General features: G+C 42.7%; 1 protein-coding gene across 3 annotated transcripts; it reads left to right on the plus strand.

Moving 5' to 3' along the window:
* The first annotated feature begins 465 nt into the window (after positions 1-465).
* On the plus strand, positions 466-16,964 carry LOC149817944 (protein VACUOLELESS GAMETOPHYTES-like). Of its 3 annotated transcripts, none has more exons than XM_089984598.1 (3): positions 466-1,044; positions 2,216-2,259; positions 16,549-16,964. In XM_089984598.1, the coding sequence occupies exons 1-3, from the start codon at positions 657-659 to the stop codon at positions 16,549-16,551; spliced, it is 435 nt and encodes a 144-aa protein (XP_089840724.1). In that variant the 5' UTR covers positions 466-656; the 3' UTR covers positions 16,552-16,964. The 3 variants fall into 3 exon arrangements, with proteins under 3 accessions (XP_089840724.1, XP_089840723.1, XP_089840725.1); XM_089984597.1 differs by lacking the exon at positions 16,549-16,964 and adding an exon at positions 9,939-10,168; XM_089984599.1 differs by lacking the exons at positions 2,216-2,259; positions 16,549-16,964 and adding an exon at positions 9,939-10,168.
* The last annotated feature ends 7 nt before the right edge of the window (positions 16,965-16,971 follow it).

Below are 16,971 nucleotides of genomic sequence, written 5' to 3' on the forward strand. Positions count from 1 at the left end.
GAGAGAAAGGGTTTTACAGTGTTTTACGGAGAAAGAAGAAGAAAACATGTTTGTCCTTTTTTTGAACAGAAAAAGAAGAAGACTTTGAAGAGTCAACATCATCCTCGACTTTCTGGATGGAGGACATGTTTGTCCTTTTTTTGAACTATTTGTTTTTTCTTTTTTGAATGAAAGGCATTTTTGTCATTTTCTCAAACCATCACTTTATGAGAAGAATAGCAATAAAGGGTACTTAAGTCTTTGCAACAACACCAGAGTCCGATGCAAAGTTATGTCAACATACAAGGGAATACGAGCCCCATGTGCTTGTATACGTGGTGCTCATTCAAAGCCCCGAACACAGACGTGGGATTCAGTGAATCATCGGGGGCGAACATACACCACCCTCTCCCCTCTATCCGCGTGAGATTAACGCACCCCTCCTTTGTAATATACCTCCTCTCTTTGAACCCTTCATTCATAGATCATTGAAATTCCATCTGTGCAAGAGAGCGACAGACAGAGAAATGGAGAGCTCGCAACATCCTCCTACAATTCCCCATTTCAGCCACGCCCACCCCCTGCAGCTCTGCAACATCTCTTAGATCAACACCCAGAAAGGAAGTCTACGTTGCTCCGGATGCAAGGAAGAGCTCTCCTCCTCCTCTGGCGAAAGCATGATATACGCTTGCGGTCCCTGCAAATACTTCCTCCATCCGGCGTGCGTGGAGCTGCCTCGCGAGCTTCTTCAGCACCTGGGGGATCCGCTGCACCCTCTCACTCTCGTCGCGGTCCCGCCGTACCCTGGAGAAGTGTTCAGCTACAAGGCGTGCCGTCTAACGGGCAGCGACTTCTTCTACCAGTGCAAGGCCTGTGGGTTGGACATGCACCCCCGGTGTGCCAACATCCCCGCGAGCATTCAACACCCTAAGCACAAGCACGCGCTGGTCCTCGCCACCAAGCCCGGCTACGGGGGCTTGGGTTTCTTCTGCGAGCTGTGTGACAAGCCTGGCCGAAAACGTTGGTATTACAGGTGTAAATCTTGTGGGTTCGAACTGCATGCAGGTGAGCAGTCGAAAGGTTGATTTTTTAGATTTTATTACGCGGAGAAACCATCCCCAGGATCAGAGACCTAGTCATGCTCGTTAAACCCTGTCATACTTGCGATAGCTGTTCTGCTAGAGTAAAACTCCAGAAACTTGTTACCCTCGGATTCAGAATGTGGGCTTACACAATAGAATGACACTCATGAGATTTGAACCTAGACCACCTACCTAACATATGAGTCCCATTCAACTATGCCAAACCCAAACCCAACCCCAAGGAGGTTGGCGTAGTGGGGTGGGGGGCCTTGGCTGCTAGGTGGGCAGTCAAGGTTCGATTCTCTCCTCTGTGCAAGCGAATCACGAGTATAGGGGTCATAACCTCTAAGTTTTAGGCTGTCGGTACAATGATCATAAGTATAGTAGGCTGAGCCAACGCGACCAGGTATTTGGGAGAGTTTTTTGGGGTTATAAATTAAAAAAAAAACTATGCCGAACCCCTTCGGGCTCTGTCAAGAGGTTGATTAATTTCCTATTCGTTTGTTTAATCCCACAACACGTCTACGACACGTCTCAGTTGATGGAGATGTTAGTGGCTCCACTCCCACAGTTCCCAAGTGAGATGTGTGGTGGGGATTGAAAAGAATTGTTCATTGGTTGTATAAAGTTGAGGAGAGGTTAAATATTTGACTGAGTCCAGATCCATTTAGTCAGATTCGGTGAAGAAAACCATATCGGATTAATTGTCAAACTTGGATTTAGTTTTGCTATTTTGAACTTTAGTCCAACTCAAAATTTGACTAATTAAGTAGGAAATGCTTACGCTCAAACACATATCAGGTTAGAAATATAATGCTAGGGTGATATGCTGAATTGGAACTTAATTACATCAAAATCTTGCCCACAAGGGCATTCGCTCATCTGGTAGAGGAGACTTATGAATGTCACCAAGTTGACGGGATGACTCACAGGGCGTTTTTTGCTGCAAGGTCAGCTTATGTGCGATCGGTGATGAAAGGGTTTTTCACATGGATTATAAAAAAACATTGCTGCAAAATCTTTCCTTCAAAGACTGGAGAAAAGAGAATTTTGATTAAATGTTTGGATCACAATTCTACCCAATTCCACAAATCCAAAGATGCACCCTAAACAAAATTTGAAGAGTCTCATGATGCATTTACTTCTCTTTGCAGAATGCGCACTCAAGGGAAAACCAGATTCGCCAGATAAGAGTTCGGTGAGTTTTCCCTGCTTTATTGACTAAATTTGTGTACGCATTGATCCAGTAGGTATCAGAAGCAAGTAGGAATATCAACGGATCGGGTATGACCGGATCTACCTATGCCGGATCCTACAGAGTTAGGGTTTGGTTACCAAGAAGCGGGTCCGATTAACTATCGGGATCAGACCCATGAGGTCTGATTATTAAATGGTCGGTATGGTTTATGAAATTTTATACCAAACCCTGTTCCAATTAAGATCCACAAATTTTCAATGTAAAAAAACTTTAAAAATATTACTTTATTGGGCCTGAACGGGTTTTAGTTTATGTAATTCTTATTGGATTCAGGTATGGTTTTTCTTATAAAAAATCTGGTTGGATCTGAATTCAAAGCTGATACACAAATCATTAGTCGGCTCCAGGTTTGAACACACCCATTTTGGCAAAGGACCGAACCAGTGTTGGCGTAGCGAGGCGCTCCACCAAAATATGAGGCGAGGCGTAAGCCTAAGCCTAAAAAAAAAATTAACTTAAAAAAACTATAAAAAATATCTAAAATTATAAATAAATAAAAAATTGCTTTATTGATGAAGCAACAACCAACAAGAAATAAAAAATCTCAAATAAATACTGAAAAAAGTAAAAAAAAAAATAGAGTGTGGCCGGGAGTTAAACCCCTACAAATAACAACAGAATGTATTAACAATATTTGCATCCTATGTTACGTAAAAAGAAAACAGGCATAGCCTGTCTATATTCTTGACAAAAGGATATGAATATCCTTAAACAGATCATCAACTACAACTATAACCAAAACAATAGAGAGCTTAACTATAGCAGACAAATAAATTCTATAAACACTTTGACTAAAACTAGATTGCTAAAATGGAAAAGAGACACACCTTTAATTTTGTCGCTACCTGCAAAAAGTAATCGTTTCCAAATAAGAGACATACATGGTTATAAAAAGAGAAACTATAATTGTTCCCTTGCGACTTACAGTGTACAATTGCGCTTAGAGTCTGTTTTGCTTTTGTTGAGTCTGATGTAAGCTGCCCGGTTCAGGTGAATCAATACCCCGAAGGGGCAACCCATATACTTGAACTGTAATAGCCTGCGGGCAAAAATGTGAATGAAGTAAATGCGTTGAGCTTTCTTTTGTTCACCCTCGTTGTGATTGCTCCTTGTGATTGCAATTTCTCTCCCTCTATTCTCTCTTGCTCTCTTGCACTCTGATTACAAGCTTTCGCGATCGGCAAGCGAGCTGACAAGTAGACTTGCGGCGGTGAGGAAGGACCGTCGCGCCGCGCTGGCCCATTGAAGGAAATAGGCCTGTGACAAGTGGTACCAGAGCCCGCTCTCGTGCTGGGGAAGGGACTCCGGAGTCGGTGTCGACAGACACGCCGACAGGCTGCGATTTGTGAGCAAGATATCGTGGCGCCTTATCAAAACTTGCACAACACCAAAGGCAAGGCAGTTGCTGAAGCTGAGGAGATGAGTTCACCTCGGAGCCAAGAAGAGTTGGCTGCAACTGTTAACAAGCTGGTGGAAGAGGTGACTTCGCATGAGAAAGTGAATTCATGCGCATGTGAATCATTTAATGGATTGAATGATGTGGTGGCGAGCCTGCAATAGCAGGTAACTTTATTAATGGGGCAGGTCACTTCGTTGACGACTACAGTGGCCGACTTGCAGACTGAAGTAGGGGAGCTTCAGTTGAAGAACCGTACGTTGCAGCGGACAGTGACCCTAAATGGCGGACATGGTGAAAGACCATCAAGGATTGATGTACCAAGACCCGCAAAATTCAATGGTTCTCGTGACAGCAAGGTCATTAAGAACTTCTTGTTCCAAGTAGAAGACTACTTAGATATCCAGAATGTGACCCTCGAAGATCTGAGGATTAAGGCTGCAGCGGCCTTACTTGATGGAGATGTTATCGCTTGGTGGAGGCGGAAGTGCAATGACATGGAGAGGGGTCAATGTGTGATAGACATCTTTGATGACTTCAAAATTGAGTTGCGCAACTACTTCATGCCAAGAAATGCGCAGAAGCAGGCTTACCGGATGGTTCGTGAGCTCAAACACACTGGTTCTTTGCAAGACTATGTCAGAACGTTCCAGAAGCTTATGCTGGAGATACTTAACATGCCAGAAGACGACATGTTCAACTGGTTCATTGTGGGACTTCAGCCATGGGCACAGTCTGAAGTGGAAAGGAGCAACCCCAGTATTTTGGAAGATGCATATGTGGCGGTTGAGCGCTTAGTTGACACTCAGCGCAAACCTTTCACCCCATCATCCAAAGTTGGGAAGAAGCCTGACCACAGAGGAAAGAAGGATGAGCAGCGCAATGACAAAGGTGAGGCGTCGACACGCCATCAATCCAAAAAAAAATAAAACTTCACAAAGCATAACAACAACAACAAGGGTGTGGTTGTGACATGTTGGTTCTGCGGTGATAGACATATCGCCAGGCAGTGCCCAAAGCGCCTTGTAAAGGACGACGAGCAAGCCAATGCTGCACGGGAAGAATGCAGTGATACTGAATGCAGTGACACTGAGACCATGCAACCAAGGATGGGGGTCATGCGATCGATTAACACAGCTAGAAGTTGCGCAGTTAAGAACATGAAGGTCAATAAGGAACTTATGTACGTAAAAGTCATTATGAATGAAAAGTCTACTTCAGCAATGATAGACTTCAGAGCCACACATAACTTTTTCTCGCGGGAAGAGGCAGAGCGATTGGGCTTGAAAGTTGGGCCAAAGCAAAGGACTATCAAAACAGTAAACTCTGAGGCCAAGCCCATCCTTGGTAAAGCAAGAGATGTGGCTACTCAAGTGGGGAGTTGGTTCGGCAAAGCCAACTTCTCTGTGGTGCCCCTGGACGATTTCAAGGTGATTCTGGGTATGGAGTTTCTGCGAAGCCAGAATGTGATGATGCTGCCAAAGTTTAACACATTGACGATCATGGAATCAGACATGTCCCACACAGTGCAGTTTCTTACGCAGAAAGACAAGTCTTTAGTGTTATCGGCAATGCAACTGAAGAAGGGTGTCAAGCATGGGGAGCAGACATTCTTAGTTGCAGTGCGTGCAGATGAAGGGAAGGTAGAAGCAGCAGTGCCGCCGACCCTAGCCCCACTATTGGAGGAGTTTCAGGGGGTGATGCCTCCGGAATTGCCAAAGCGTCTTCCGCCAAGACGTGAGGTCGACCACAAGATTGAGTTGACCCCGGAAGCGAAGCCTCCCGCAATGGTTCCATACCGTATAGGGCCAGCTGAACTGGAGGAGTTGCGCAGGCAGCTAGACGAGATGTTGGACGCAGGCATTGTGCGTCTATCAAAAGCCTCATTTGGTGCCCCAGTTCTTTTCCAGATGAAACATGATGGCTCTAAACGGTTATGTGTGGATTATCGTGCTTTGAACAAGGTCACAGTGAAGAACAAGTACCCATTGCCATTAATAGTAGACTTGTTTGATCAGCTAGGCAGTGTCCGTATCTTTTCCAAGCTAGATCTGCGATCGGGTTAGTAGCAGGTGAGGATTGTCGAAGATGATGAGCCAAAAACAAGTTGCGTCACCCGCTATGGTGCTTACGAATTTCTAGTAATGCCATTCGGGTTGACAAATGCTCCAGCCACGTTCACGACTTTAATGAACCAGATCTTCTACCCTTACTTAGACAAGTTTGTGGTAGTCTATCTGGATGATATCGTGATCTACAGCAGCAACATAGAGGAACATGTCAGGCACTTGCGAACAGTGTTTCAGGTGCTGAAGGAGAATGACCTCTGTGTCAAACGAGAGAAGTGTCTCTTCGGGCAAGAGAAGATCAGCTTCCTTGGCCACGTTGTGGGGCGTGGTGTGCTGCGTATGGATGAGCAGAAGATAAGGGTCATCTAGGAATGGGTTCCGCTAAGCAAAGTGTCAGAATTGCGGGCATTCCTCGGTTTGGCAAACTATTATCGGTGTTTCATCGAAAGTTATTCCCTCATTGTTGCACCCCTCACAGATTTGTTAAAGAAGAATCGGGTATGGCTCTGGACAGAAGCGTGCCAAAATGCCTTCAATGGCTTGAAGAAAGCCTTAGTGAGGGAGCTAGTGCTGCGACTGCCGGATCATTCAAGACCCTTTGAAGTCCACACGGATGCCTCAGACTTTGCCATTGGCGGAGTTATTATGCAAGATGGTCATCAGATTGCATATGAGAGTTGCAAGCTGAAAGATGCAGAGAGGCGTTACACAGTGCATGAACGTGAGATGACCGCCATTGTGTATTGCCTCAGGACCTGGCAGCACTACCTTTTGGGTGCCGAGTTCATCGTCAAGACGGACAATATGGCCACGAGCTATTTTCAGACGCAGAAGAAGTTGATGCATAAACAAGCTCGATGGCAGATGTTTTTGGCTGAGTTCGACTTTGCCTTGGAGTACAAGGTTGGAAAGATCAATGTTGTGGCGGATGCCCTGAGTCGTAGGGCTGAACTGGCAGTTGCGCGCGTGGAGCCTTCTGAAGTGCATTTGAAGGGTGCATTGATGAGCCGCATCTGCGAAGGTACGCAGCAGGATCCGACCACACAACACCTTGTTTCTCTGGCGCAGGCAAGGAACACTCGGCGATTTTGGCTACAAGATGACCTCCTCGTAACAAAAGGGGGATGCATCTTTGTGCCACGGTGGGGAAGCCTTCGCCGAGAGCTACTCAAGGAGTGCCATGATACACTATGGGTCGGCCATCTTGGTCAGGAGCAGACCTTAGCACTCCTTGAGCGCGGCTACTATTGGCCGCAGATGAGAGACGACGTTGAAGGGTATGTGCGGACATGCCTCATCTGCCAACAAGATAAGGGGACAAACTAGAAGGCTGCCGGTCTCCTTGAGCCTCTACCAATTCCAGAACGTCCTTGGGATAGCATCTCCATGGACTTCATTGTTAGTCTGCCGAAGGTAGAGGGTCTCAGTTCCATTTTGGTTGTGGTGGATCATTTCTCAAAGTATGTCACCTTCATCCTAGCTTCCAAGGAGTGCCCTGCAGAGTTGTTCGTAAAGCATGTGGTGAAGCACTGGGGCATACCAAAGAGCATTATGAGTGATCGCAATGCTCGCTTTACGGGCAAGTTCTGGCATGAAGTATTTCGACTACTTGGCTCTGAGTTGTTGTTTTCAATAAGCTTTCATCCGCAGACAGAGCGCATCAATGGGATACTGGGCCAGTACCTTAGGCACTTTGTTAGTGCCAATCAGAAAAATTGGGTGAAGCTCCTTGATGTGGCACAGTTTTGTTACAATCTGCAGAAGAGCGAGTCTTCAGGCCACATTCCGTTTGAGATAGCCACGGGGCAGCAGCCACTGACCCCGCACACTCTTGCCGCATAAGAAAAGGGAAGGTCATCCTTCGCCTATCAGTTTGTTCGCGACTGGCACGAGCAAAATGAGTTGGCGAAGGCATTCTTACACAAAGCGGCAAAGAGAATGAAAAAGTGGGCAGACAAACACTGTCGGCCCGCAGGGTTCCAAGTTGGAAACCAAGTGTTGGTGAAGTTATGTCCTGGTCGCACAAGCATCTTCCGCGGGCGGCACCGCGGACTACTCAGAAAGTATGGGGGACCCTTCACCATCACAAAGAAGGTGGGCAAGCTGGCATACAAGTTGGAGTTGCCCCCAGACTTCAAGGTGCACCCGTTGTTCCACGTGTGCAACCTTAAGCAGTTCCATCCAGATGATGGAGACCCGAAACGCAGTGTGCCACAACGCGCTCCCATCATGCAGAGGGCCACGGCAGCACAACGGGCCGAGAAGCACCTTAGTCAGATCCTTCGCCACAAGGTCAACTACTTGGGGCAAGCGAAGAAATACTTGGTGTAGTGAGAGGAAACAACGGAACCAACGTGGGAGCCTGCATTTCGAATGAACAGTCGCTACCCGGCTAAAGTCAGGGCTTACCACGAAACAGATGGCGCCGAGGACGGCGCATGATTTGAAGGGGGGAGCATGTTACCTTGCGACTTACAGTGTACAGTTGCGCTTAGAGTCTGTTTTGCTTTTGTTGAGTCTGATGTAAGCTGCCCGGTTCAGGTGAATCAATACCCCGAAGGGGCAACCCATATACTTGAACTGTAATAGCCTGCGGGCAAAATTGTGAATGAAGTAAATGCGTTGAGCTTTCTTTTGTTCACCCTCGTTGTGATTGCTCCTTGTGATTGCAATTTCTCTCCCTCTATTCTCTCTTGCTCTCTTGCACTCTGATTAAAAGCTTCCGCGATCGGCAAGCGAGCTGACAAGTAGGCTTGCGGCGGTGAGGAAGGACCGTCGCGCCGCGCTGGCCCATTGAAGGAAATAGGCCTGTGACAATAATAACTATGATTAAGTAAACATAATTGTTTACTATTCCTCATCCAAGAGAATAATGCTGACAGTGCTACACCGATTCCAACTCAAAAGAGAACGTGGAAAGACAAGAGAGAGAGAGAGAGGGGGACTGCGAGAGGCGAGAGAGAGAAGTGGGAGAGACTGAGACGAGAGGTGAGAGACGAGAGAGATGAGTGAGGGACTGAGAGAGAGAGAGAGAGACCGTGAGAGACGAGAGAGAGAGGGATTGTGAGAGAAGATAGAAAAATTAGGGCCCCCGACCCTCATTAGGGTCGGGGCCTTGATTTTATAAAATTTAAGTTTTGGTCAAATGAGGGCTTTGACCCTTAGTTGACCAAACAAATGAGGCGTGAACGCCTCACCTCGAGGCGTACTCCTCAAGGCGTATGAGGCATACGCCTCGAGGCTTTTACGCTTTATGCCTGCGCCTCAAAGCACAAAGGCCCTCGCCTTGAGGTGATGCACGCTTTTTGCGCCTTGAGGTGCATTTTTTAATAACACTGGTCCGAACCCATTGACACCCTCAGAAGCAAGGAATTTTAGATTTTCTTAGTATGATGCCACAAACCTAGCATTAATGAAGGGTTGTCTATAGAAGTCGGACTTACTATACTTTATAGCATATTAATTTTAAAAAAAAAAACTTCATAGTGTAACTGTTACATGTGCAAATTCGCATATATATATCATCACTCTTTTACTATAACTATCTTTTATGTTAAATCAATAATGTAAACTTTATGCATGTTATTTAATTGTTTAATAAACCATGGCAGCTATAAATACAAAATTGCTAGTTAAATAAAACTATAGACACTTCTCTATAAATATTGATAAAAAGCTTTTAACACCTTTATTTATGAGCTTAATAAGCTCCTAATGAACTTTTTTTTAGGCTTGAGATTGGCTTGAGCTAATTTTTTTTTCCTTGTGTTAATTTTGATTATGAGGCACTGTTTTTAATACTCATATCTTAAAATCAAACCACACCCAATGCCACGCTACCATGTAACCTACTTTATACCAACAGGGCCTCCACTTGGTTGGTAGGAGCTGTCAGTGCAAGTCTCCTTGTGGTGGGACGTTGCAGGCTCAAAACCCAGTGGTACGTTGAATAATAACTGGTTGGGGTCTGCCTTACCCCCAACTCACCTTCCAAAAAAAAAAGTCTACTTTATTTCACTAATTGCCAATGCATCTCAGACTTCATACACATGCGACAAATAACTATATACGAACTTGCCTTCAAATGATAGCTGTTGATATCATAGTCACAATATATTTTTAGTTGCATGCGACATTATTGCTTGATGTTGCAGAAAAAGAAGCATGGTAGCAAGAACAAACGAAGTGCTATTGAGAAGGAAGCAAAGAAGTAAGTAGAGAGGGAAGTAAAGAAGGAACTTGAGGAGGAGTTATCCGAGGTCATAGATGACATTTTAGATAGCCTACTGTAAATGGCTTTAAATGGTGCAATCACAATCATATTCGTCCAGAGTGTTAATGGTTAATTTATCCTTGTGATATTTGATAGGTTTGCATTTATGAAGGCTAAAACTTTTTTTTTTCTTTTTGTTTTTTGAGAGAGATGGAGGCTAAAGTATTAGATTGATGGCATGTTAAGCTAGGGACTTGTAGGCATGCATGTGATGATTGGTGCCTATATATGGTATTCCACTCACCAATTACTCATCCAAACCAAGTGACAAATATCGCCAACTTTTTGAGCAATTGATATTCTCAAAGGGCAATAATATACCAAGAAAACACGATATTTTAAAACATCGCCTGTTTAAAAAATATAATATTTTTTAACTTGATATTAACATGATAAAACACATTTTTCTTAGTTTTTATATTCTTTAAACGAATATGTTTTCATACTTATATAAAACGATGTTTTTCTCAGATTCTTCCAAGAAAATTCATGTGAGCACCGTGAATTCTTCCAAGTTGTAATTTTTTTTTTCTACTCACTTTTCATACTATGTTTCTTCTTCCAAGTAAAATTTTCTTTTATACTCACTTTTTTTACTATTTTTCTTCTTCCAACCGTGCCCAAAACATGACCACGTTGCTCACATGTTTTTAGATCATAATAACAAAATTGCTTTCTCAAGAAAACATTCCATCGACTGCCACTCTGTCGCCTTCCTCCTGTGCACCTCCATTTTCAACTCTCTCTCTCTCTCAAAGGAGGTCTGATCAACCCCCCTCTCCCTATATTCCTTCAATAAGGGGCTCACAGATTCAACCACACAACACCAGTAGCTTCTCACTTTTTTCAGCCTGTTTTTCTTATGAAAAATATCTGAACACGACAAAATGACACATTTCTCAAAATGCATCACGATTTTTTAAATCTACCCCATTTTCAAATTCTCAAATGTCTGTCTTCTTTAAGAGCTTTTCACTCTTGCATGAGCAAACTTTTTAAGGTTTGCGCAATATATGGATACACTCTCCTGATATTGTAAACTCTCACTAAAAAGTAGATTCACACATTTTTTGTGTGGACCTCATGAAGAACATCTTATAACTGAAACTTGTTCGCAACTACCATACTAAATTGGCATATATAGTACAGCATTCACGAGATACCATGCAAACCTCTTTTAATAATCGATCTTTAAGAAGATCCGCAAATATATGACGATCTATGTATATAATATGTTGTAAAGTTCACACAACCAAATTAGCGAACCTCACTAAAACCTGCATTACTTCGCAAGCCCCATGAGGGAGCATTTGTTTCACCCACTGCAAGAAAATGACCCATTTTCATATGAAAGTCGTGAGAAATTCTTGAGAAATAAAAATGTTTTAATATAAAAGTATATGAAAGTGTAAACAAAAACATAATAAAAGTTACCACAAATATTTCCAAAATAGGCCCTAGCATTATACAAGCCTTTGAAAATATTGTGATAAAAATCACAATATATTCAAAATATCATTTATATTCGTGGCATAGGTTGTGACATAGCTTGAGCTTTGTAAAATATGTCCGACAACCATCTGTTGTCACAATTTTTATTTGAATGGCATTGGAGCCTCTCAGCACACCTCAACAACCAGAAGATGGCAAACTGAGTCAAAAATGCTATCAGGTGCAAAACTACATTAGATACAAGGCACTTCATTTCACGCGTGTTCACATCTGCAACAACAGTACTGCTAAGTGATAAAGATCATGCAAACATGGTAGACCCAAAGAGTGCAGACGTGATAAGTCGGAAGAGTCTAGACTCAGAGAATCCGGTTCCAACTCAAGATTCTCGAACTGTCCAGAATTATGTGATTATCAAAAACGATAAGCAAAAAGACTTCTCTCAATGACACCGTTTTATGATAAACGATAATCTGGAGAGACTTATCTAGAGTTCTCTTTTGTACCCACTGTATACAATATTGTTTTTCCTGTACTATCGTTTTAATCTATAAATACCATTGCTCAGTCTCTCGGTGAACAGTGAGAGAAAATCAAGCTTTTAAACTTCTTGTATCTCTTTCATGGTGTCAGAGTCATCCATCTCCAGCAAGCTTTCAATGGCCGCTTCATTGTCTTTCTCGTCCTCCATGACTCAATGGAATGCCATCGCTAGCCTATTCTCGATAAAATTAAATTGAGACAATTACTTGTTGTGGAGATCACAACTTGAATCCATTATGATTAGCTAGGATCTCCTCAAGTTTGTTAATGAATCCTGTCCCCAACTAGATTTCTTCACTGTCGAAGGAGGTAAGATCGAAAATCCGAATTATCCTATTTGGATTCGTTTTGACCAGTTGGCCCTCAATTGAATTAAAGCAACTATTTCTGAAATTGTTCTCGGGCAAATCATAAGAACAAAAATGGCTCGTGAAGCCTGGCTTCTTCTAGAGAAAGCATATGGGTCTCAATCTCCTTTGAGACTCATGCTTCCGAAGAAAGACCTCACTTTTATCAAAAAGAAAAGTATGAAGATGTTGTCCTATCTGGACCGTATCAAGTTTTTATCCAACTCTCTTGCTGCTGCCTATTATCCTGTAGAGGACAAAGAACAAGTACAAATAACCCTAAACAACCTTCCTTTTGAATATAAAAGTTTTGTAACTTTCATTATAACCAGTTTAGCCATGTATACCTTCAGAAATCTGTATGATCTGCTCCTCAATTAAGAATGTCGTGTGCACCTCACTCATGTCAAGCCTCCTGAAACTCAAGAACAACAACAAATTGTTTTTACTACATTCAAGGGTAGAGGACGCGGTCACGGTTTCTATCGAGGCTGTCGTAGAGGACGCAGGAGAAACCTCCAAATATGTCCAACAACAATCATGTGCCCCAAACGCAGGGTGCTCGTGGAGTAGTTACTTGTCAATATTGCAGCAAACGTGGACATGTGGCCAAGACGTGCTAGGATATCCTTAAAACCTTTTCGGCTATGTCTCTCCAGCAAAATACTGATGAATTTCGGTATCTTGACACCGGTGCTACAAATCATCTAACCATGGATGATCACCACTTCTCTCAGAAATCACAATATCAAGGGGGTGAGCAAATCATGATTGGTAATGGTAAGATGCTTCATATCTCACATACCAGTAATCTTATTCTAAAAGCTCATGACTCTTCATTTGACTTAATGAATGTTCTTTATGTTCCTGTTATCACAAAGAACCTGTTATCTATGGGCCAATTTACTGAAGATGATAATTGTATTTTTGAATTCACTCCTTTTGAATTATGTGTTAAGGACCGACATATAGACATGATTTTCCTCAGGGAACCAAAATCCAATGCGAGACTTTATCCAATCAAGGTTGATGGTCATTTGCAGGTGGGGGCATATGCGAGCAAAGCAGCATCCTTTGATATATGGCACCAACGCCTTGGTCATGCAAATAAAAAGATTGTTTCTTACTTAAATTCTAATCACTATATTTCTGTTAATAAGCATAACAAAATAAAAGAGTGCAAGAGTTGTCTTATTGGCAAAGCTCACAAGGTTTCTTTTGGTAAATCTTGCTCTTCTATAATGTTCCCTCTGAAACTTCTACATGTTGGTGTCTAGGGGCAAGCTCCAGTATCTTCACGAGAAGCTTTTCGTTTTTATCTTCTTATAGTAGATCATTTTTCTCGATTTACGTGATTTTTTTTGTTACAAACCAAGTCTCAAGTTTTTTAGTGTTTTAAGACTTTTAAGCATATTACTGAAAAGCAACTTTAACTCTCCATTCGTACCTTTCAAACTGATAATGAAGGAGAGTTTACTGACCATGAATTTGAAAACTTTTTGTGAGACAATGATATTCTTTATCATTTTTCGTGCCCTCACACCCTAGAACAAAACAGTCTTGTTGAGCGCAAACACCGACATGTTTTTGAAAATGGTCTTAGCCTATTACACACTTCTTCCCTGTCTGACTCTTTTTGGCTCGATGCTTTTCGCACTACAGTCTATATTATTAACTGTCTCCCAACTCTTGTCCTTAATCGTAAGAGCCCGTATGAGCTTCTTTTTTGTAAATCACCCAACTATAGTCATCTCCGTGTCTTTAGGGATTGATGTTATCCCCTATTAACACCCTACTGTACCACTAAACTTCAACCCAAGACTCTCTCCTATATTTTTCTAGGCTATGCCTCTCGTCATAAAGGCTATCTTTGTTTAGACTCTTCTCAGCTTCGTGTTTACATCTCTCATCATGTTTACTTTTATGAGTCCATCTTTAGACTCTCGTCTTCCTCTTCCTGTTCCTCTTCCTCCAGCATGAGTTATTCCTTCTCCTGTTGTTCTACTACCTCCCGACCCTCTTCCTCCGCCCTCTTCACCCTCGGTCGTTCCCCTTGCCTATTCCCTTCCTCCTTCACCTATCCCTTCTTCCCCTATGAGCCCTATTCCCGACTCACCTGACTCTTCTTCTCCCATACCATCTTTCTCTCCTCTCTGAATCCATTGTCACTCGCCCACCTGATCACACTCACCCCCATGATCACTCGTTCTATGACCCATTCTCTTAAACCCTGTGCCTTGACCGCTACCCGCTACCCTTTATCCCTTGCTTTAACTCTGTTCTTCTTACCCCTAAATCAACTACATTCAAACAGGCTAACCTTGACCCCAAGTGGTGCACGAATATGGAGGAGGAGCTTCATGCCCTTCGCCTTAACCACACTTGGCACCTTGTTCCTCATCGTTCTCATTATAATATTGTTGGTTCCAAATGGGTCTTTCGCATCAAACGACATGTTGATTATTTTGTGGCTCGTTATAAGGCATGTCTCATTGCTAAGGGCTTTCATCAAGAGAAAGGTGTTGACTTTTTTAAGACCTTTAGTCCTGTCGTAAAGCCCTCCACCATTTGTGTTGTTCTTGCTCTTACAGTTTCGTCAGGATGGCATATACATCAGTTGGACTTTAATAATGCCTTTTTAAACAGTCTTCTTTCTGAAGAGGTCTATATGGCACAACCTCCTGATTTTGAAAACCTTGCTTTTTCCCGATATGTATGCAAGCTAGATCAAGCCCTGTACGGTCTCAAGCAAGCCCTTGTGCCTGGTACCAACGACTCAGCTCTTACCTTCAGTTCTGAGGGTTTCATATATTTCTCTCTCTGATGCATCGTTGTTTATCCTTCAAGATCGTGGCTTGGTTCTGTATATATTGGTTTATGTTGATATTATAATCACTGTCAGCTCTATGGTTGCTATCCAGCAACTCATTCGACATCTCAGTCTTGCTTTTTCCATTAAAGATCTGGGTCGTCTTAATTATTTTCTCGACATTGAAGTTCTTTATGGTTGGTCAAGGCTTCTTCTCTCCCAACGTGCTTATACACTTACTTCATCGCGCCGCTATGGTTGATGCAAAACCAATCTCTACTCCTTTTAAGTATCACTTCTCGGATGTCCAAAGATGATGCACCCCTCCATGATTTCACCTTATATCGCAACATTGTGGGCGATCTTCAGTACATCACCATCACATGGCCTAATATTGCTTTTATGGTCAATAAAGTTTGTCAGTTCATGCACCAGCCCACGGCTGCCCACTGGTCGGTCGTCAAGCGTATTTTATGCTATATCAAAGCGACTATTCATCATGGTTTGTTTCTCTCATGATCTTCCTCATGTTAACTTAGTGCCTTCTCCGATGTTGATTGGACTGGTAATCTCGATGATTGCAAGTCTACGAGTGGTTTCACAATGTTTCTCGAATCCAACTTAATCTCTTGGTCTTCTCGCAAGCAACGGATAGTTGCCCGCTCCAGCACTGAAGCTGAATGCAAATCTTTTGCCTGTGCTGCATCCAATCTTCTTTAACTCAAGTCTCTCATCCACGAGCTAGGTTGTGGGCCCACTTCACCAATTCTATGGTGTGACAACCTTGAAGCCTTATATCTCACCGCAAATCCAGTTTTTCATGCCCGCACAAAACATGTTGAAATTAATTTTCACTTTGTTCAAGATCACGTGCAAAAAGGACATCTCCAAGTTCAATTCATCAACTCCTCTGACCAGCTTGCCGACAGCCAGACTAAACATCTTTCATTCTCAGGTATCACTTTTCTTCGAGATAAGCTAAACATTTTAGACCCCACGTTGAGCCTGCAGGGACATGATAAAGATCACACAAACACAGTAGACCCAAAGAGTGCAGACGTGATAATTCGAAAGAGTCTAGACTCAGAGAGTCCGGTTCCAACTCAAGATTCTCAAACTGTCCAGAATTCTTTGATTATCAAAAACGATAATAAAAAAGACTTCTCTCAGTAATGCCGTTTTATAATAAATGGTAATCTGGACAGACTTCTCTAGAGTTCTCTTTTGTATTACCGTTTTAAACAGTAACCCGTGTATTGTGTAACTGTATGCATTATCATTTTTTCCCTGTACTATCGTTTTAATCTATAAATACCATTGCTCAGTCTCTTGGTGAACAGTGAGAGAAAATCGAGCTTTTCAACTTCTTGCATCTCTTTCACTAAGAGTGCATGAGGGATTTGGTAGGGGGAACTCATGAATATCATCAAAGTGAAGGGACGAGGGTGCGCATTCCTTGCTGTTAAGGCTGAAGTTAAAGTTTCTCCCAAATGGGCAAGGGGGACTCGAGGGTAAGCTCATCAGTGAGTAAGGTAGTTTTCTCCAGTTATCCCCAAACAAAAAAAGAAAAAACCAAGCAACAATTATGTTAAGAATGTTGATAAATGTCAACAAGCAAGCATATCGGGCACCTTAGCTAGGAAAAATAGACTTATTGTCTGCATATCCACGGTTTATAAATTATTGCACCACGCACCAGACTTATAATGTTTCACTAATTGCATTAAAACATGTTACAACTCTCTCTCTCTCTCTCTCTCTCT

This window comes from Nuphar pumila, chromosome 13 (genome assembly GCF_984573655.1).
Source record: "Nuphar pumila chromosome 13, dmNupPumi1.hap1.1, whole genome shotgun sequence".
Classification (NCBI taxonomy): Eukaryota; Viridiplantae; Streptophyta; class Magnoliopsida; order Nymphaeales; family Nymphaeaceae; genus Nuphar; species Nuphar pumila.

Coding starts and splice junctions, on each gene's coding strand:
- LOC149817944 (XM_089984597.1), top strand. CDS start 657: ATGATATACGCTTGCGGTCCCTGCAAATACTTCCTCCATCCGGCGTGC. Junction 1,045..2,215: donor TGGGTTCGAACTGCATGCAG/GTGAGCAGTCGA, acceptor TTCTCTTTGCAG/AATGCGCACTCAAGGGAAAA. Junction 2,260..9,938: donor ATTCGCCAGATAAGAGTTCG/GTGAGTTTTCCC, acceptor TTGATGTTGCAG/AAAAAGAAGCATGGTAGCAA.